Source organism: Lemur catta, chromosome 5 (genome assembly GCF_020740605.2).
Source record: "Lemur catta isolate mLemCat1 chromosome 5, mLemCat1.pri, whole genome shotgun sequence".
Classification (NCBI taxonomy): Eukaryota; Metazoa; Chordata; class Mammalia; order Primates; family Lemuridae; genus Lemur; species Lemur catta.
The window spans coordinates 70,252,327-70,274,169 of record NC_059132.1 but is presented as its reverse complement, the minus strand read 5'-3'; the positions used below and the strand labels follow the sequence as shown (position 1 = coordinate 70,274,169).

At 39.7% G+C, this 21,843-nt stretch overlaps 1 protein-coding gene across 1 annotated transcript in view; it reads left to right on the top strand.

Moving 5' to 3' along the window:
• ZNF827 (zinc finger protein 827) overlaps positions 1–21,843 on the top strand; it is a 162,733-nt gene that overhangs the window by 45,641 nt on the left and 95,249 nt on the right. The window contains exons 4-5 of the mRNA XM_045552080.1: positions 5,027–5,507; positions 19,179–19,412. Coding sequence (XP_045408036.1) covers positions 5,027–5,507; positions 19,179–19,412 — 715 coding nt within the window. The remainder of the gene's footprint in view (positions 1–5,026; positions 5,508–19,178; positions 19,413–21,843) is intronic.

The window sequence follows — 21,843 nt, the reverse complement described above, 5'->3', positions numbered from 1 at the left end:
GTTTCTAGTATTTCATTTACCAGATACCCAAGGACATCATTTTCAATGTCCTATTAAAAACAATTGGGGAGCTTGAGCCTATAATAAGCATGTGAAGAATTGGCTAGAATCTATTATGTGTCACTCTTATGTGAGATGGTGGGGAGGAACTTAGTTATATGGAAATCTTTTTAGTAGTCCCTGTTAATACTAAGGATTTTGTCTCAAATTCAAGGAGGAAACTCATGAGAAGAGCATGTGCTTTTGAATTTGATAGACCTGAATCTAAATCTTATTATGCAACTTATTAGCTAAGTATCCTTGAGCACATTAATCTTTAGATGCTCATTTTCGTATCTGTTAAATGGGAATGATAGTGTTTGTCTGGAAAAGTTGTCATTAGTATTTAAGGAGATGATGTTAGCAAAATGTCTGACACAGAAATGTTCATTGGGTATTAGTTAATTTTAATAACTGTCATTGGACATTTAATAGCAATCGTATCTTCACTGATATTTTCAGTATGATTTGGCTCTTGACATTATTTATACAGTGTTTACTGTATAATGTACTGTTACATTGTTTATACAGTGTCTACTTTCCTGCCATGAGAAGTGTAATGTATGTACATAATTAAGATATTTACTTATTTGGAAATCTTGTGGTGTAATCCTGATGAATAGATCAGTAATCACTGTTCAGAATCGTAGCTCTAAAAAGTGTGAGCAGACAGAACCTCTACTGACTTTAGGAAATAGCTTAGAAGATTAAAAAATTTAAATCCATGATATAATTTGTTTTCTATCATTTGCCTTTGTCTCCTGGGAGTAGTATACCCTTCATCTTCAGAATCTATTTAACCAGGAGTTCTGGTTGGATGAATTTTACTCAGTCCACTTAGTTTTTACTTTAACCTTCCTCCTCTTCCCAAAGTAGAAAGTCATATTTTAGATCTGCAAAGTTGGATTTCATTAGCAGGATAAGACTTCAAAAGATATACCTTTAAAATGAAAATTTGTTTTAGTTACCATATCCTAAGCTGTGTTTAGAAATCAGGTCTGGCAAATTTAAAGCTTCAGTGAGCAGAAAACTTGCATCTAGCCTGACACCTTGTAAGCTTGGTTTCAGCTCAGGGTCACTTAAAACAACCTATTTATAAACTCATGGAAAAAAAGCTGGGTTTTCAATAGCAGGAACTACTGACCCTGAAACTACAGGGAGATGAGTTGGGTGCCTTGATGATACAGACGGTCGGCCATGGCAGTGTCACAGATGAGAGCTACAAGGGCTTTGCGGGTCGTGGGGTCCTAGAATGCTTTCAGAACAAATCAATAACCAGTACGATAAAGCAGTTGTGTGAAATTACTACTTTATTCAAACTCACGGTGTCCTAACCTGTTGAGCTACGACTCGAGCTTTTGATAAGGGAAGTGTGAGAAGAGCTCATGCAAGTTTAATTTTATCAAATGGTGTTCTCTTTCTTTTCCCTGCTCTCCACCTCACTTGTCAGCCTTTCTTTTTTTTAGTCAAAGAATTCATGATTTTATTTTGATTAGGCATACTTTAATTTTGTGAAATTTTGCAAATACTGTGTACACAGAAATATAATGGCTGTGGTCTTAAGCATAGATATCCTCTGCTACTCTCACCAAAGACTACGGATATGGATAGATTTTCTAAAACAAATTCTGCCTGAGAAGTGGGGGCAGTATAGCCAGAGATTAAGATCTCAAACTGTGTGGTCAGAAAAACCTTAGTTAGAATCTCAGTTCCACAACTTAGGAGCTGTGAGACTTTGGAAGAATCATTTAACCTCTCCAAACCTCTGTCCACTAATAGAGATAATAATCATATAGTCTCGCTCATGGGATTGTTATAAGAGTTAAATGAGATAATGCACATAAAGCACTTAATACAGTGCCCAGCATGGAGAAATACCACCAATAAATGTAGCTCATATAGTAATCACGATCCAAAAGCCATTTGAATATATGGTAATGTTTATGTTTAGAAACAATCAATCAAATGGTATAAGAAATTACTCTAAAATAAATTTTATTGCTTTTCTTGTTTTGTGACATATCTTTAGTGCTGAGAACTTAGAAAAACTGATAAATATGCCATAAAATTGACCCTTAATCCCATCACCTAGAAATAACCATTATTATTCTATACTCTATATTGATTATATAGATTTTTTAAAGAAAAATGAGATTCTATTTTATTTGTTCAGCAAATACAGTACTTACTATATTCCTATTATGTCCTAGACCCTATACATTTTTTAACCTGTCTTTCCTCCATAATATATTGTGCAAATGTTTTTACGACCAGCCACGGAAGGAGCTTGTAAATGCCTCCAGCTTCCTCTAGGGTTGTCTCAGATTTCCATTAAGTCTTTTACAACTTTCCTGGATGAGTGAGCATACAGGAATTAAATGTGAAATTCATAAGCTGAAATTGAACAGAAAAGGTGAGGAGGACTGCTAAAATAAAGAACATTGGTGAAGTAATGACAAGAAACTGGACAAGAGTCGGGTCGCTGAGTTCTAGGGCACTTAGGTCTCCCATTTAAGGAGCTGTGACTCCTCCTTAAAGCCCTCACCTGCCTGGCACATTCCCCTAAGGGGGATGAAGTAAATATTGTGCAAAGTTTCTCTAAGCTCTGAAATACCAAGACCCAATCATCGGTCTGCTGCCAGGAGATGGCCCTCATGATGTAACAGCGCCTGATATGGGTTGATGGTATGAAATGGCAAGGGGGTAATGAGTTTCTAAACATGGCCTGGAGAGAATGACATACTTTAGACAAGTATTTTTTCACATTAGCAGACTAAGAGGGTCTTTAAAGCAAGTGTTAAACTAAAGAGGATAAAAATTATAACAGAAAAGTGCTCTCATGTTAGGAGAGAAAGGCAGAAAGTACAGCTGGGGGGTAGAGCTAATACTTGTCTCAAAGGCCAAATGTGATAGATATATAGTCCCTTTGGGAAGGTGTAGCTCAAATAAAGTAAGTGCAGAAGTCAACACAACACCCACTGTTTTTTCTTTAAACTTGCACTAATTTTTCCATAACTAAAATATGACAAGGCCAGGATCAGGTGGAAAAGAAGCCACATAAAATATTAATACTTGCACACAGACTCTTTTTAATCCAGGTTCCCTTTCAATTTTAGAACTTGGGCTCTTGATCTGTCCTTTTCCTTCTTCCAGAAGCTGCTTCCGGAGCTTCTGTTCTTGGATTAGCAGCTCCTCTCCTCTCCTGGGCCAGTAGATGTAAGGATACTTCTGAAATGGAATCTGCCCCCCTGCACTGCTCTCAGGGACAACGGATGCTTTCTGCCTTGTGACCGTTACCACCTGGTTCCGGGGCATGCTTTTGGCAGCACCTGTTGGGGTCCCATGGGGCTGTGACCTGAGGTCCCCAAAGTGTCTGCTTCTACGTGAATCTTCTCAATTCTGTGAGAGAGCAAGGGAAATGATCAGCTCCAAATGAAATCCCTTTGTTGTGAAAGAACAGAAAGGGTGATGTTATAATTAACAACCAGCAACAATCTGTGTGTTTCCCCACCCCCAGGCCTCTGCCCCAGCAGAGGGAAAGCCTTTTCATGAGCAGCACTTTGCCGCAACTGAATTTAAGTTTTCATGGTTATTTCTGTTGAGAAACTCATGCTTTTAGGGGCCCAGAATCTCTTCTGTTGTTTTTTTCAAAAAGCCACAGTGGGGTGCTGTAGCGACAGGATCTCACCATTAACTTTTAATTTCTTTGCTTTTGTTGGTCACTTAACATTATTTAAAAGTATGTTTTGGCTGGTGAATAATGCTTTTGGATTGCATTCAGAATGCATAAACAGCTGTTGTAAAACTTGCTGTCTTGGAAGGGAAACCTACACAGAGGGGCCAGGTGGCGTAGTGGATTAACGAGTGAGCCTTTAACCTCCGTGAGACCTGGGTTCGAGTCCTGCTTAGGTCATCCCTGAAAGATGAGGTGTCAGTTTTGTTTTGCTTTTGAATTCCAATCTTGTTTGTCCAGAATCACACAACTCCCCAAATTATTTGGCCCATATCTACACAATTGGCAGTTTCTGCTCAAGGGAGGGCCAGTCCTGAAATAGCAGGGTGTAGCAGGTCAGCACTGAAGTACATTGGCAGAGATGAATGGGGAAGTTACTAGCTTATGAACACCTGCCAGCTCAAAGCCTGGCTTGGGCCAATGCAATGATTTCCTCACTTTTTCAAGCACTAAATTTGGTAGTGACAGGAAGAAGTTTCTCAAGATTTTTACAGGTATCGTGTGCATGCAAGACTGGAACTGGATTTAAAAGTCTGCATTCTTTCATTGCAGACATCAGGATCCAGAGCATGATTTTATAGCCACGTTTAAATACATTGGTTTCCTCTTGCACAGAATACTTGGTGAGAGTCAGACTTGGCTTTTCTCCTGCTTTGCTTTCTTTGTATCTAATTTTGCTCATGCCATTTATTCTGGGGTCTCAATTTCCCTGTCTGTGAAACGGGAATACCCTGGAGACATTATTTTCTACATTCTTAATTACCTAAGAGGAGCATTTTGAAAATTAAAATTATGTTTTCAAAACACAGCTAATTCTCTGGGTGACAATAATTGGGTACATGCAAAATATCATTATTGTGAGAGGAATTAACTTGACAGGTTACCTCTTTTGACCTCCCAACTAGTAATTATGTAAGTTCAGATTGTGCTGAGTTTATAATATTTTCTCTGAAGACATCAACTGAGATTGGATGACTAGAATATTAGGAGGATTCTACGCAAAACAGCATCCGTTGGCAGACAGCATCCTCAGTTGTGAGCATGGCCCCAATAATGGACTCTTAACCTATGTGGACCCACTTTATGTTTAGGGATTGGCCTCATTACCTGGAGCACAGGAATGAAATACTCCTCGGTACTAAGGCCAGCCCTCGTTGTGCGGGGAGAAAACAACTGATGCGTGGTGTGGGTGCACAGCAAAGTGTTGTCCAGGCACTCGTGGTGGATTGCTCATTCTTCTTGCTTCTCCATCAGGTTCATCAGCACCAGGACCGGGGAGAGACCTTTCAGTGCCAGCTGTGCCCTTTCACTTCCTCGCGCCACTTCAGCCTGAAGCTCCACATGCGTTGCCATCAGCACTTCCTGAGGACAGAAGCCAAGGTGAAGGAGGAGATCCCAGACCCAGATGTCAAGGGATCTCCCCACCTCAGTGACAGTGCCTGCCTGGGGCAGCAAAGGGAAGGAGGAGGGACAGAGCTAGTGGGGACCATGATGACGTCTAACACTCCAGAGAGGACTAGCCAGGGAGGGGCTGGCATCTCGCCTTTGCTGGTGAAGGAGGAACCCAAGGAAGATAACGGCCTGCCCACCTCCTTTACCCTGAATGCTGCCGACAGGCCCGCCAACCACACAAAGCTGAAAGACCCCTCCGAGTATGTGGCCAACAGTGCGTCAGCATTGTTCAGCCAGGACATCTCTGTTAAGATGGCGTCTGATTTTCTCATGAAGCTGTCAGGTACTTGAATAGGGTTGTTTTCTCCCTCTCTCTCTGTCTCTCTCTCTTTCTCTACCAGTATTCTCATCTGTAAAATAAGCTGGTAGGACTAGATGATTTCAAGGCCCCTTTGAACTTGAATAGTCTACACTTTCATAAATTTTCTCGTTGACTTGTGTGTGTGTGTGTGTGTGTGTGTGTGTGTGTGCGCGCGCGTGTGTGTGCAGTCCTTCAGAAGTAGGAATTGCTTTGGCTTGGATCTCGGAACAATAGGGATTGTTGATTTCCTTCCATTTTTCCCCTTTTATGGGTTCTTGGTGGGGGGTGGGGAAGGTCACTTGGTGAGCCAGGTTTGTGTCATTTGCTTTGTGTGGCCTTGGCCCTATGTAATGTGTCTCTTCTGCATTGAATTCTTTAAAGTATTTGTGTGGGATACCTCATTTCACATTATTCAAATTCTTTACTGTCTGAATTAGAAAGATTTTTAAAGGGCATGTATACAGAGACTACTGTTACGAATGATAGACTTTTGAATTTTGAGCAAATGATAATGATCTTTATTTTTTTTTCAGTTTCTTTTTTTGTGGGAAGTTTTTTATTGTGGTAAAATATGCCTAACATAAAATTTACCATTTTAACCATTTTAAGGTGTAAAGGTCAGTGGCATTAGGTACATTCACGTCATTGTGCAACCATAACTACCATCTATCTCCACAACTTTTACATCTTCCCAAACCGAGACTCTGTACCCACTGAACAACAACTCCCCACGCCCCTCTCCCCTCCAGCCCCATCTCTGTGACTTTGGCTACTCTAGGTACCTCATGTTAAATGGAAGCTAAAAAAGATTTTTTAAAACATCTTTTCCAACTGTACTACTGGCTGCCCTTTGAAAAGAAGACAGTATAAATTATAAAAATCTGATAAAAATGTGTTCTTATCAATTGACATTACTTTCCATTACCATCAAATTATACATGACGTTTCTTTTTGTTTTTGTCATTTTTTCCCACTGTCTTTGATTGAAGGTGTGATGTTGAACAGGAGTGTGAAGACATTAGGGAGCACTGTTTTTCCTGACTCTTTCGGAATGATAAGACATGTGGGATTGTGCTGCTACTCATTACATTTTTAAAAGCATGATTTAAAATTTTAAAGGAGATGTAGAGGGTGGGGAAAGGTCGGTTTAGAATTGGTTCTGTCTTTCAGTGAAGATGGCAGTCCCCAGGATGATTTCCAAATGCCATTTCAGCTCTTTGGAGATTGACAATACCCTTTTAAATGGGGAATAATTGGTCACCGCCTCCTTTAAATGGACTGTGAGTTGCATTTCACTAAATGTCATTGCCAGGTGAATTAGAGGATCAGCTTCACTCTGAAGTCCCTTTGCTCTGTGGCACTTCAGTGGGATCTTTTGGAATGTCCCCCATGTCTTTGCCCCTCAGGTGTGAGAGACACTAGTTGGAAGAAATGAGGGAAGATAGGGAATGGAAAATGAGGCGTCTCAGAAATGAGCTCAGGAGGAAAAGAGAGCAAGGAATGTTACGGTGAAGCACACTGACCTGCAGTGGGAATGAGGAAGTCCTATGCTGGAAATGGCCAAGTCACAGGAATTAAAATGCATCTGACAGCAGCACTGAAGAACAGTGGGTTCTCTACTCCTTTACCTGCCAGCACCCCCACCCCCACCTTATCCCTCTTCCATCCCAATCTAGGGGAAAATGTGATTTTTAGACATTTTGAGTTTTATGTTTAAAAATTTTTGAAAATGTAGAGAAAATGCATGTTTTCAGTTTTTCTTTTGTTGCCCTGATCCTTAGGATTTTGTCTCCAGGGGAATTTTGGTTTTTCCTTGGTGGTCTCTCCTACCAATATGATAGCAAGGGGGGCTGCTTTTCTGGGCTCTTACAGTGCAATCCCAAGGGAAGGAATGCAAATGCAAACTTCACTTAGCCTAGCTGAGAAAAGGGAACATTTCCCGACTTAACAGACTGGGGCAAACTAAGTGAGGGTGAATAACTCTTAGTAAGGTGTTACTCCCTTTACTCCAGGGCTCCAGGGAGGAAGGTGAGTTAGGAGGAGGGAAGGTTTGGTTTTTAGAAAAAACGCAGGTGTATGATACACTACGCCTGCTGGGCTCAGCTTTCAGTGCCCACATCAGGCTGTAATTAGCTCCAGTCCCAATCTCAGGGAGCATAAGAGAAGGCCTCAGCTGCTTAGAGCCAGCATTGCAAACAGCAGAGACATGAGGAGAGAAGCCAGTTAGTGGGTTTGGGTGAAGAACTGTACACCAAAACCTTATACTGTGATCTGTTTTTTCAGTTAGCTGTTGATGGGAGGTTGTTTATGGTTTGGCAGTCAGAATATTTACTGACTGATCAATTGGCATAAGAAAACAGATAACAAATGCACACTATTTATGCAAAAGGCCCATGCAGCTATTTTATGGTGGCTTACTGGAGGTCCTGAAACCTGACTTGTATGCACTGTTACCTAGCAACCTGTTATAAAGTCACCAGGGAGTGAGATGCATCAGTAATTTTTTTGTGTGTGTGCATATTTGGATGTAAATGTAAACTTGGTGACTGTGGCAATGCAGCCCAGGAGAGGGGAAGATACGTTAAAAGGAAAGGAATACATTTTCTGGAGGGATTTTTGCTTTTTTAAAAAAATTCTACTAACTCTCTGGTTGGTCCAGCCATGGAATTGATAGCAGCTCTCACTATGGTGCTTTACCTGGCTGTGTCTGTGGATATGATTCAGGGACAAAAAGGCCAAATCCCAGGGAGCTGTGCCTGAGTTTCTGGCTTTTCCCGTCGTCAAATATAGTGCAGTAGTGGTTAGCCTTGGGACTTGTCCCTTGGCGTCATAACGGCGCCATTGTTCTTGCACTGGATTTTTTCACTGAGCTCTATCCGTGCACCTGCTGGTACTGTAGGGTGCAGCTGTTTGTGGGCACCGAGTCTGTGAGTCTTTGTGCCAGCCAGATCACTGTCTGCAAAACTGGAGCACAGTGACAAATTCAAGCGTGGAGACACCTACTTGTTTCCAAAAGAGAGAGAGAAAACACTTGATGCTTTCTTGCCTGGTTATTAAGGGGAGTCTTTCTTGCTCCTTGGATTAAAACTAAGCATAAAGATGACTGAATGGAACCCAGTGGGATTAAAAGTCACTGGGTAGAATGCTGTTTTAAATTGGCTTTCCATCCTCCTCCCACCGCCATCCATTTGGAGGTTTCTTAGTGCGCATGGTTGTGAAATAAAATGCCTTCTCCAAACCATCAACTATTCTTCTTACTGAGGCCACACTTAACATTCCTCGGTCCTTCAAGATTAACATTGCTCCCTAGTACTGAGGCTTCCTGGGCTCAGCATCATTGTTGATTTAGAGAGGATATGGGCGGCCCCTACTGCTGGCTTTTTGGGCTGATAGAAAAAAGACCTTTGTAGATTTTGCCCAGGGTTTCGACCTGTGAGGCAGGCCTGAGTGGGTACAGCCCTACATTTTTGCATAGATCCTTCTGGCTTCTGGAAGCCAGAAGACATAGCAGATCATTACATGTCTGGGCAAGTGATCTAGCAGTCACGTGACTGGGGGTGTTCAGGCGAGAGGCGCCCACCCGGCGGTGGAAAGCTGTAATTCCTGCTGATTCTGTGCCTTGTTGCCCATAGCCAGGAGCAGTTCTTAACCTCAGCTGCATGTTAGATTTACCTGGGGGAGCTTTTAAAAAATGCCAGGGCCCTGGAATGATGATTTAAGTGGTCTGGGATAGGCCCTAGACATTGATATTTTCTTTAAAATCCTCAAATGATTCTAATATGTAGCAGGACTAAGGATCACTGACGTAGAATGTAAACTTCATACACGGAACAGTTTTTTTCAGCACAGCAATGATTTTCTTCAGTACAGTTTTCTTCGTTTGCTTTCCATCCCAGACCATGAAAAGGGGCATAGTGGTATGAGATGGCTTTCACCATAGGTCAAAATTGACATGAAGGAGAGGCCTGGGGTGAGTCGTGTTCATGGAGCCCTGTGTTTTTCCTTGTGGGACCTCATGACAGGAGAATTTCTCCAGTTAGTCTCAAGGCTCAATCCAGAGCATCAAGGAGCTGGCAGTGTCATCATTAGAAGGTTGATTAAAAGTAGTCTGCAACAGCCTTACATCATTTCTTTTTCTGAAAACTACACTTTTCAAGATATAAAATTTAATTCTAACTCTCCAAATTATAACCAAGCGGTTGACAGAAACTTGGCACCTCACTTGTTGGCTGGGAATATCTTTTTGTCCCTGGTTTTCCAAAATAAAAGATATGTCATTTCAACTATTTTTACTTTGGAAACCAGCAAAAATTTTTGTGCTGTCTCCCACATTATATTAATTTCATAAAATTTGAGACCAAAATAATTTTAACTAGGAGAGATGGACTTTTTAAAGCAGCGACTTACTTTTATCCTCACAGAGAAAAAGTTTGTCAAGAAATGGATACAAGCTAAATGGTTTCTGACTTATCAGTAATTCAGCCATAGACTAGCAAAGGTTTTCACGCATAAATGAAAGGTGTTGGTTAACTTATTTGTGTCTCATCTTGTAGTGTCCCATAGGCCTTTGTTCTGCAACTTCCATCTATTTTTCATAATTTTATGCATCTGTAATTACAATGCAGTTTATGTATAAGTGGCAGCTCCCTATCTTGTTTTACCTTTGTTTGTGCCGCTGGAGAAGGAGATGTGGGAGATGCCCATTGAACCAAGTTGTCCACATTGCCTGGTGACTCTGATTCGCTTTCTGTAAAACATCTTAACAAATGAGCCTTCTTCCAAGTAAATGCCATCCTTGTGTCACTCATACCCTAAGACTGCAGTTACAGCAGCCAGGGTACTCTTCTACTCCCCACATGTGAGTGTGCTGTCCCCAGTTGGTTTATTTTTGACAGCTCCCTTTGCATCTTCGGTTTGGTCCTTCTTTTTAACCCTACCTCGCTTTTCTCATGATGGGCACTCACTGATCATGTGACTAAAATTCCTTATGTGAGCAGCTGCATTAGGGACCTTAAAATGCAGGCAGCCTGAATGCCCTTTTGAAATCCTGGACTTTATTGAGCTTGGTGATTCATATGAGAGGGAGAATGTGACTCTGCTGATTTTCAGTGACTTGCTATTCTATGAGACAAGGACCGATCGGAGTCATAGAAGGGGGCAGGTGCAATTATAAGTAAGTGAGCCCTGGGTGACTTAGAAACACAGGTGTTGAAACTTGCACGGATGGAGACCTTATGCTATTTACTTATTGATTATTATTTTTACTTTATGTAGTGTTTACTCTGTGCCATTTCACTCTTGAACCTCATAACAACCCCAGAGGTAGGTAGTATTAATATTTCCATTTTACAGATGAGGAAACTAAGAAACTGAGAGGTTAAAAGTCTAGCCCAGATTAGTAAGTGGCAGAACTGGGGTTCTAATCAAGGCAGTGTGGTTCCAGCATTCCCTTCCCCAGGCTACCTATACCCCAAATTACTGAGTAAAGAAGCAGCAGGAACTTGGCTCTGTTCTCTGCCTTTCTTATTTGTTGTGGAATTAGCCAGAGTCTCCAGCATGCGAGCCACTCTCTGAATGTTGTATGTCAGACATCTTTAGAAGTTGTATTAATACTTTTAAGCTCCTCAGGAATTATTTAATATGAGTAGTAACAATAAAGACCAACTTACATTTCTGTAGAGCTTTACATTGTGTAGTGTATTTCCAAATATGTTATAATGAACATGTAGATAAGAAAACCAGGACTTAGGGTAAATAACTGTAAAAAGGTCATGTCTGGAATCCAGATTTTTCTTTCTTTACTGGGCTGGATACAGTGTACCTAGTTCTAGAATTGCCATCAGAATAATTTTTTATCATGATAGACCCTTGGGAAAATTTATCAAAGCCCATTGCTTCCGTAAAAAACAAAGCTAGGCTATTCTCTTCCTTCTCGCAGAAGTCCACTTTCTTCTTTTTACTACTGTTGCTATTATTGTTACTACTTCTACTACTACTATTATAAGAGCTATAATTAATCAAATGTGCTTACAGGGAGTCAGGCACTGTGCCAACCACTTGGTGTGATTTCTCATTTAAGCCTCACCACAGCCCTATAGGGCCAATAATATTAAACCTATTTTATAGATGAGGAAGCTGAGACTTAAAGGTTTCAGCTATGAGGGACAGAGCAAAGATTCAGCTCCGCTTAACTGCACAGGCTTGGCTCATGACCACTTAATTAGCTATTACCTAATTTTTTTTTCTCAGTTGAGCAAACTGTCTTTTGACCTCTGTCTGCTTCACTGTTTATTTTCCTTGGCTTCAAATCATGGCATCATTTCTAACACATGCACTTTCAGTCTCTAATCTGGTTAAATCTTTTGTGTCTTCAAAATTATCTACAATCCATTCCTTCACATGCAGCCTCACACCTAGACAGCTTGCCCCTCTAGCTGTCTCCCTTGTGCCTTTCCCCACCCCAGGCCACCCCCGACCCCCAAGACCCAGCATTTCTGATGGACTCTTCCAGTATGTCTTACATTAGGTTATGTCCCTGTCTGGCTGCCTACTTTCTACTGAGTAACCCATCTCCCTACTTCTCCCAAGAAAACTGTTCATAGTCTTCACCAGCTCATGGACATATGCTTCTCATTTCTGTTTTTCTGTCTTCACTCATGCTGTTCCAGGGATCTGGTAGTTTGAAGCAGGGAGCTCCATATGTATCTTTTGCCTCCTGGGAAGTCACATTGCAAAGGGTGGGCCTTCAGGGGGCAATCACTGTGGTCATTTCATAGTCTCCCACAGCCCAGAGTTCTTCAGACCCTCTGTGTAATAATCCACAATGACAAAAATCATTTACAAACCGATCTGTAAGCATATTAATATTACAGATTATCAGTATATTCATTTAAAATGTCAAGAGGGGATGTCATTTGGGGAAGGTGGTCACCAACTTCCCTGAAAAGCCTTGGAAATACATTATCCAATCTTTAGATTTTCTTTCTTGTAGTCTCCATGCAAATCACTTCATTGCTGTTCATACATTTCATTTTTTGGATGTATTAATAGTACAAATTTAAAATAGAGCTTTCGCTTCACATTTACTCAAGGCTTGATCGGTTTTCCAGGACTTGTCCTTCCTGCTTTTGACAAGGCAGATATCCTGTCTGTTAAGTGGATTACTGCAGATGGCTACTTTTGCTCATTATGTATTGGTTTTAGTAGTTTAGTTCGTGGAGAAAAACCTTATTTATTTATTTTAGAGTTCTTGAGGCACCACTAACTGAGGTTACCCCTTTGTCACCATCTATATTGGTGGCTGTCACAGGGGACCTTTGCAGTTGGGGTTTGGGTACATAGATCCTGAAGTGCGGCCAAGGACTAGCTCAGGTGGGGATTAATGAGAAATATGAAATAGTTAAAATTTCAGGAACCACTAATAAAACGATTTAAGGCAAATTAAAGAGCAAGATTTAAGAATATTTAGTAAGTTTTAAACATTCCATTTGAATATAATACACTTAACATTTAAAAGTAATACTCAACTGTTATTATTATTTAATTAAATCTTAGCTTTTCTTGTGATTTCAGAAGGCAATTTATTTTTTTCACCCAAAGCACCTCAAATTGTTGAAAAATCCCAGGTCCCAGCCTGTTTATACGTGCTTACATACTCCTTACCAAGGGAACTGGGTAGATAGAATAGCATTGGCTTATAGTCTGGAAAGATAGGCTCTGATTCTGGTTCTGTCATTAACAGGCTGTGTGGTTTTAAAAAGATTGTATCATTCTCTGAGCCTGTGTTTTCTTATTGTAAAATCAGGGAGTGGAAAACAGTAGTGGTTTTCATTTTGTTTTGAGTCCATTTTTTCAAATAAAATCTTAAGTGTAGATTCAATATATAAAACACATGTAAGATGTATTTTTTAATATAAGTTTATTTTTTAAGTTCTCATTTGTTACATTTACATTTTTATTTTAAAAGCCAAGCAATTAGAAAAAGAAGTTGCTATTTAACAAGCACAAAGTATGACACTCTAGTGTTATAAAGGGTTAGTCTTCATAGCAATGCTATCATCCAGTATATTTCTAAATTTATTTTGCTGATTGCAGTTTGAAAAAATACAAATACTATTTCACACAGGGAAGTTGTAGCAAATGGGAACAGATTTTTAACAACCCATTTGGTAATCTCTGGATCCCTTCAATTAAAGAAGAGTATGGTAATACAAGTTTTCACTTCAAAGTTGACAACATTTAGCAACTGCCCTCATTCTTTATAATAAATGACAGATGAGAAGTATTCAAAACTCACAATATGCACTAAAGCCATCTGCAATTCCATACTAACTACTTGGCTATTACCCAGTTAACTGTTATTTGGGAAATGTATTTAATCTCTTTAGGTCTCAGATTCCTTATCTACCAAATGGGGATAATACCAGTACCTACCTCAAAGGGTGGTTGTGAGGATCAGATAAATTAATCCAGGTAGTGTATTTCCACATTAGTGTATTTCCTGGCCCATGTTACGTGCTCAATAAATGACAGATCCAGATATATCTATATATCTACATCTATCTGCCTGTCTGCCTATCTGGTAGCTATGGTCAGAAACTGTACCAAAGCAGATACATTTGGACCTGCCCTGCCATTTAATTTAAGGGAGGAGTACCCAGGGGACAGTTGACAATGTCTGGAGAAATTTTTTGTTTTCACAACTGGGAGATGCTACTGGCATCTAGTGGATACAAGTTGGGGATGCTGCTAAACATCCTACAGTGTGTCAGGCAGCTTCCCCACACCTACAACTCCTCCCAGCAAAGTTCCAGTCCATATTGCCAGTGGTGCTCAGGTTGAGAAACACTGACAGACGATAGCAGTACCATAATTGTACAGTTTACATGGACACATACACAAGCCTGAATTTTTTGAAAGATTGGTACAAAGCCAATCACTTCCTTATTAATGATATTTTAGTAGAACTCTGGCACTCCTATGATAGCAGGAAAAAACTGCATTACAAGGGCTACTCAAAACTCAATGAAATGTGTTGACATTTTATATATCATCTAAAATTACTAAAAATAATTTTACAAACTTAAACTTGAACAAATATTTATTGGAACCCCTGAATCAAATCCTAGGATTCCTTGTAACACTGTTTGAAAATCATTGATCTGTGATCCCTTTCAGGTTCAAGAGTCTTTGGCTCTGTTTTAGGGTGAAGTAGTAAATAAAATTCTCAATGGCCTTGCTTTTTCATGGAGCTGTTCAGCATTTACAAAATTGCCTTACTCTGAACTGAAAGAGTACTCTGTCTCATTAATCTGAAGGAAAGGTGTCATTTTCCTTCACCAGAGGGAACCAACAGGGCAGAACAGAAGCATTCACGTTGTAGTCCGTTCCTTCTCTTTCATCCTCTCAGTCAAATCTTTACCAGATTCCTTCCTGCATACCTTCCCATCAAATGACACCCAGCCTTCTTTTTCTCATTAACAATGCTTAGTTCACTTCACATCACTTACTTTCCAAAGCCCATAGTCCAGCTGCTTAGGTTAGTGTCCTTCTTAAAAGGCACCTGGGTGACCTGGAGAGAAAGGAAAGGGCTTGGAAGCTCTGAAGCGTAGTGTCTCCGTGTATTAGCTCTGTGATTTGGGGGTGTCAGTTTGTTATCCTCTTGAGACCTTAGTTTCCTCACCTGTAAAATGAAGATAACTAATAACACCTATCTCTTGTGGTCGTTGGAAGGCTCAATCCCTGTGTAATTATTTAGATGCTAGTTGTATGTGTCGTTAAAACAAATCATCATCTTTAAGGAAGTTATATAGAATTTTCCTGGTGGGATGGGGGGTTGAGAAAGAATTTGATGTGAACTGATGACACTTTGCTGTAAAGAGGGGGTTTACTTTTGCAACTCATTAATGTGTGCCTATTAGAATAGGAAAATTGGAATCATTTTATCCTAGCAACTTTCCGATTCCTTTCCTGCATTCACCTTTATCTTGAATCCTTTTTAAATCGTAAAAAAAGCTGATTTGTTTCCTTTGAATGGCAGTCCAACTCCATCAAGTATGTGGATTGAGAGATATACATAATTTATAATCAGAGTGGCTCATGTCCTAAAATGTTTGGAACAAACAGTGAAAGAAGGAACCCCTTGGTTAGTGGGGCTTCCTCACTGCATTGAAAGTGGAGTAACTGGAAGCTTCGTGACACATAAACAGAAGTCAGGACAGGTGCTGTGAAAGTCCTTTGCAAGCTGAGTTCCATATGTGCACAAATCTTTTTGTGTTAGTAGTAGGAATGAAGTAAAGACTGTGTAGTGTTAAAAAGTCATAAATTGTTGCTTTTCTCTTAGCAATTTCTCAAAAGAAAAAGAAATCTTTCATTCCACTTTTCTCTGCACATGTGGGTTTTTTTTTAAAGTGGGATAATTAAAAAGATGGTAATTATTCAGTCATATTAATTTTAAAATATAGGCTTTATGTACTGTTCTTAATGTAAATATTTTTGGTAATTGAAAAAAAGCAGGTTAGGCTTCATATTCCTATTTTTACATCTTCTATTCAGACCCAAATGTTTGGGAAATTAAACCTTGGGCAAATGAGTGTTTTCCACATGTTTTTCTGATGTGTCATTAGCTATATTTACACTTCCCCAGGACATAACAGTTTTATGCCATTCTTGATATTGTCAGAATGAAAACCAGGTATGTAGTGCCTTGCAAATTTATAATCCAGCAATGTACAGCTTGCCTATTGTTTTTTAAGTGTCTTATTGAAGTCCTGTTAAATCCAGATTGTTGCTAACAATGCTAAATGTCTTTTTTTCTTAAGTCTCATGGAGCATATATTCTGATTAATTCTTCAAGAAACCACTTACATGTTCAGAGAGCATCTGCTTGTCTTTGTTAGAAGTTGGAATTTGCTTCTAGGGACTCAGTAGTTTCTTATCTCTTTCCTAACCTCATCTTAGAATTTTCAAATATTTTTAAATAAAATATACAACACTGAAGCATTTTTAAAATACATGATGATTCACTTTAATTATTCCTTCCCAAAGAATCAAAGTCACAGACTTAATAAACACACACTATTTAATTACTCTATTGTAAGGAACTAGGATTCTCTTGGAAAAGGATTTTACAAAGGGTTCTGGAAGGGAGAGAGCAAGTTTAAGAAGGTGACAAACCCACAGGAAGTGGCTGAGAGGAGCAAAGGGGAGAAGTGTGCTAAATAAACAAAGTCCTCTTAGGAGCAACCTTTCTCATAGAGGTCAGAAATACTTACTTAAGGATTGCTCTGGAGCCTGTCATTGTTCCCTTTTTAGTTCAGATTCCTATGGCATTATCCCCAAAGGACTAGATTTTAAGCACTTTCTTTGAGATTTTTCTGGGCTCATCCTTTAGTAGCTCTAGAATCCAAGTGATTATTCAGACATTTCAGTAAGCACTGTGCTCTAGGTAGCAAAGCTTTTATCTCAAAGGTCTTATCCCCAATCTAATGATTAGATCCAAGGAAAGCATTTCTGATCACTTTTGGGTGGGGTATTTTGGAGTTCTTAGTTTTTTTTTTTTTTTGGAGTTCTTAGTTTTTGTCAACCACAGGTAGTATTGGAATTTTGAGCCAACATATTTTATTCATGCAACAAATATATATTGAGCACCTACTATGTTCTAGGCATTGTTCTAGCCACTTGAGATACATCAGCATTAAAACAAAGATTATTGCCTTCATGAAGCCTTCCTTTGAGTCGAGGGAACAGACCATAAATGGTTAACATAATAAATAAAAAACTTGTATGTGATTAGTCTTTTAGGCCCTCTGTCCTTGGCTTACAGGTGGCCTCCTCCTCACTGTGTCCACACATGGCCTTTCCTCTCTGCACATGCACCCCTCTTATTCTTCTGGTTCTTCAATGTAACCAGTCACATTGGCTTTAATTACCCCTTAAAGAGCCTAACTCCAAATATATTTACATTGACAAGTTAGGGCTTCAACATATGAACAGTTCAGTCCATAACAGTCCGTTATTAGGTGATAAAGTATTTTGGGGGGAAAAACAGAGAATTACATCAGGGTAAGAGGGATTGGGAGTACTGTAGGGGTGGGGGTTGCAATTTGAACAGGATGGTATTTGAGCACAGATTTGAAGGTCACATTACATTCAAGTTTTGTGATAACACAGGGCCAGAAGTGGTGGAGTGGTGTGGAGGCAGGTAAGGGACACAGGTGGCAGCTCATGGACCTGGGTTCTGGTTCCAGCTCTGCATCTTTCTGGTAGTGAAACTTCCAAATGTTACTTTAGCCCTCTGGGGTCCAGTTTCCAAATATGCTTGTCTATGTGAACATGTGATTCCAGAATGCAGATTCTTAGAAGGGCATGAGGTGGCAGAAAGGACTTTGTGCTTGTATATTGGCTTGGAATAGGTAGTGGGCGAGGGGTGCTAGGTATTTGCTTTGGGAATTTATTTTCATCTTTTTGTTTACTAAGATAGAATGGGCTTAAGGCTCATTCAAGTAAGTGTTTCGAAAAAGTCCATATTAGGATGAGATCCTCTTACTCAAAAGACAGGCACAGCCAATATAACCAACCTATAGTTCTTCCTACCTGGACCTTTAAAGGGGGGCGAGATGCCTGTGAAAGTGAGAAGTGGTGGAAGAGAGTGATTGTCTCTACTTTCTTGGTCTTTTCTGGGTAGTGTGTAGCCCAGTGGGGAAGGCCTGGTACAGGGTAGGTAGCCGAGCCACAGAAGCCATCCCATAATAGGCCAGTTCATTCTACCCTGACCACACACTTCACACCAACGAACCATGCTAAAAATGGAAAGAGGGCAGTAGTGGAAAAACTGGTGAATCTGAATAAAATCTAGAGTTTAGCTCATGGTAATGTGAATTTCTTAATTCTGACAATGAACCATGGTTATGTAAGATGTTAACATTGAGGAATACTGGGCGAAGAGTATATGGGAACTCTTTGAACCATCTTTGCAGCTTCTCTGTTAATCCAAAATTATTCTAAAATAGAAAGTTTTCTTGAGGAAAAATCAGCCCCTTTTGAACTCAGAGATGACTTGAGCTGCAGACAAGGATTTATTCACTGTGACCAGAAGAACAATGCCAAGTACATGCCCCACCGTTTATGGGTCAGTAGCGTTGGCTTATAATAAGGCAAGTGTGGTGTATCTGTAGTCTGCATTTTCTCTTTGGCACATTCTCCATCCTCAACTTACCACCGCACCCCAGGTTTTTGCTTTGGGTATTGCCACTGACTCATGTTTTTATTCAATATTTTATGGCAGAATAATTGCCTGAAAGCATTATTCTATAATAGGATTAAGTGGGGAGAGTGCTAATAAGTCAGAGAGGCAGTGGCATACACAGGAAAGAAGACATTTAGGGAAACCAAAGAGAAAATGCCCAGACATTTTGTAGAGGCAACACTTCTTAAAATATTATAGGTTCAGAAGCCCACACTCTGAATTCAGAGTCCTAGGCTTGTAGAGTATATAGTATTTTTGTGCCCAGGGCCCAGCCTATTTTGGTCAGGTTGTGGTCCCTCTGGCTGTTAGCACAATGTGATTGTGCATTCCCTACTTCATTAAGTATGGGGCAGCTAAAAGGGGGAGTGGCCTTTTATGTATATATAATCCCTTGTTTCTTTTGACAGCTGCAAATCAGAAGGAGCCCATGAATCTTAATTTTAAAGTGAAAGAGGAGCCTAAGGAGGAGGAGGCCCTAAGCACCACTTTGCCTCGGTCCAGCTATGTGTTCAGCCCGGAATCTGAAGTGTCAGCCCCAAGCGTCTCTGAGGACACACTTAAGTCCCAGGAAGGGAAGGGGAATGTGCTCAGGCGGGATATGTCAGTCAAGGCAGCGTCTGAACTTCTCATGAAACTCTCAGGTACTTGATTTATTCTTAAATATTCACATTCTAATCATTTTGCTTGCATGCCAACTGGACTGCTTCCTGCATGGGTTATAATTAACCTAATGGCAGCAATATCACATTATTGCACTGAATTCAAGGAATGATCAGATTAGTTGGCTTAAATTCCTGTGTTGTATATATGAGTTTGTTTGTGCATATTAGCTGTGTACCCATCTTATTAAATACAACCTTTTCCCGAATAATACTGCAAATTTTTGGAAACCACTACTGCTTTCTATGATGTAGGGCAGGCCATAATTTTAAATGGGTTGTAATGACATTGAGAGCTCTTTTGCTGGTTAATCAAAATGTCTATTCTTTCCCAACAGAGGACCTTGAAGTTTGTGTGTATTGATACTATAGTTTTTAAGGACCATTACAAATATTTTTTGAACTTCTTAAGCAGTTGTGATGGCACCTGAAGTAATTACCAATAGACTAGCAACAAGAGATTTTTATGGATGGAGAATTTTATGATGTAGTGTTGTAATAATCTGTTCTAAGGATGAAGGAATACTTCTTTTTTTAATTTTTAATTAAAATTTTTTTACTACTCTTCCTCCACCCCTTGAATAATTCTTTACTAGTGTCTAAATGTAATCCCGGCCTATTAAATGTAGGAAAAATGGGCTATAATTTGAAATTCATGTATTTTGGATTTTTTCTCACCCTGTCTCCTATCTGTCCCATCCCTTCCAAAACAGGTAAAAATGTAGTGTCTTTCAAAGGTATGACTTTCAGAACATGGAAAGAAAAGTTATATCAATACTAATACTTGTCAAGTCATAGCCCATCCTTAGTTCACTGTCTCTTAAGGGTAATTTTTAGAAACTATATTTAAAATGCTAATATGAATCAAAAGCTGTTTTTAGTTTGGAACTTGCTGTGCTTGGAGGATGAAAGCAAGAAATGCATTAGAGAGACTCCTCTGCGATCTGTAATTTCATCAGCAATTCTGACTGTGTTTCTGGTTGACTAGTAGGTTGGAAAGTAAGAAATTAATAGTGATTTACTTAGAGTCATTATATCAGAACAGTTGAAATTCCTGTGTTTGCCAGTTGGTGGGGTTAAGAATTCTTTTCTTTGATGTTAATTCAAAGCATACTGGAACTTCAGGGGAACATGATTTGTTATAGATAAAGCATAATGCAATCGTTACATCCTTATCATAACCCCATTTCCTAAACTTTGCAGTGATGGTGCAACTCCTATACAGATGAGAGGTCTAGCAAGAGATTGCTGAAAGCTGAAAGTTTTTAAAAAGGATGTTCAAGCCAATACATTTTCATATATTTGAACCCTCCCTCTTGTGTGAAAAGATCTCAGTGACAGAGTAATTCATCTTTTGTTTTTCTGATCAATTCAAAGAGATCACACAGCTCTGATTCTTCCTCCATGGAATATGCTTTTGTGTTCCAGTAACTTGAACTCTCGTCCAACAGTGACCCCTGTGCCCCTCCTGATGGTCAGATTCTAGTGTATAGTATTTCTAGTTTAGAGTTTGCTGGGCAGCCAGTATTGTGAGCACAGAAGGCTGGAGTGGCACCGAAAAAGAATGTGCAAAAATGAGATTTCAGGAGAGGTGTTCTTTAAAGAAAATATTTTACTTTAATCCTCTGGATGACTCCATTTGCGACACTGAAGTATGAAATCATTTCCTAGATAATAATGAGATCGCTCAAATAGAATACGGCTAAACAGTTAATGATATTATGTGGACAGCAGCGGCCCTTCTGAATGTGTGTGTTGACTTTGAGGACATAAGCTGTGGGGTTCAACAATAGTTGAATGGATGACGTGGTCATATTTCCAAAGGGCATCTGCCCTTGTTTTGTGATGTGGAAACAAAAACTTTTTGAAGACTGACAACTACATTTTTGCCCAGAAAAAATTTCCCAGCATTTAGTGTGTGAGAGACTTAGGTCAAAGAAATATGCATCACAGTCCTGACCCTTAGATGCTATAGTCCAGTCAGAAGTAATCCAGGACGATGGAATCTGTTTAAGTGATTTGCACTTAGAATTTAGTACTGCTACAGTCTAACAGCCTGTGGTCAGGTAAATGGAGAGGAAGTTTCTAAGTTAGTCCTAAAAATAGGCATGTAACTTAAAAAACAAGTGTCTTTTCATTCCTAAGCCACAAGGTAAAGAAGACTCACCCTTTATTAGGTTTTAAGTGGATATTAGAGTTTCTAATCACTGATAGGTCAGTGCTCTTGCAAGAAAGAAGATGTTAAGACAAAACTTCATGTGCTGTCTTTCCTCAAGTTGTATACAATTTCAGTGCTCATGCCTTGAAAGACATCCAAGTAAAGGACTTAGTGTCTTCAGACTCCCTTTTTCATTATCATTTCTGTCCCTCTATAAACAAGAGTCATAACTCATTTCCCAAAGCTTCTGTGTAC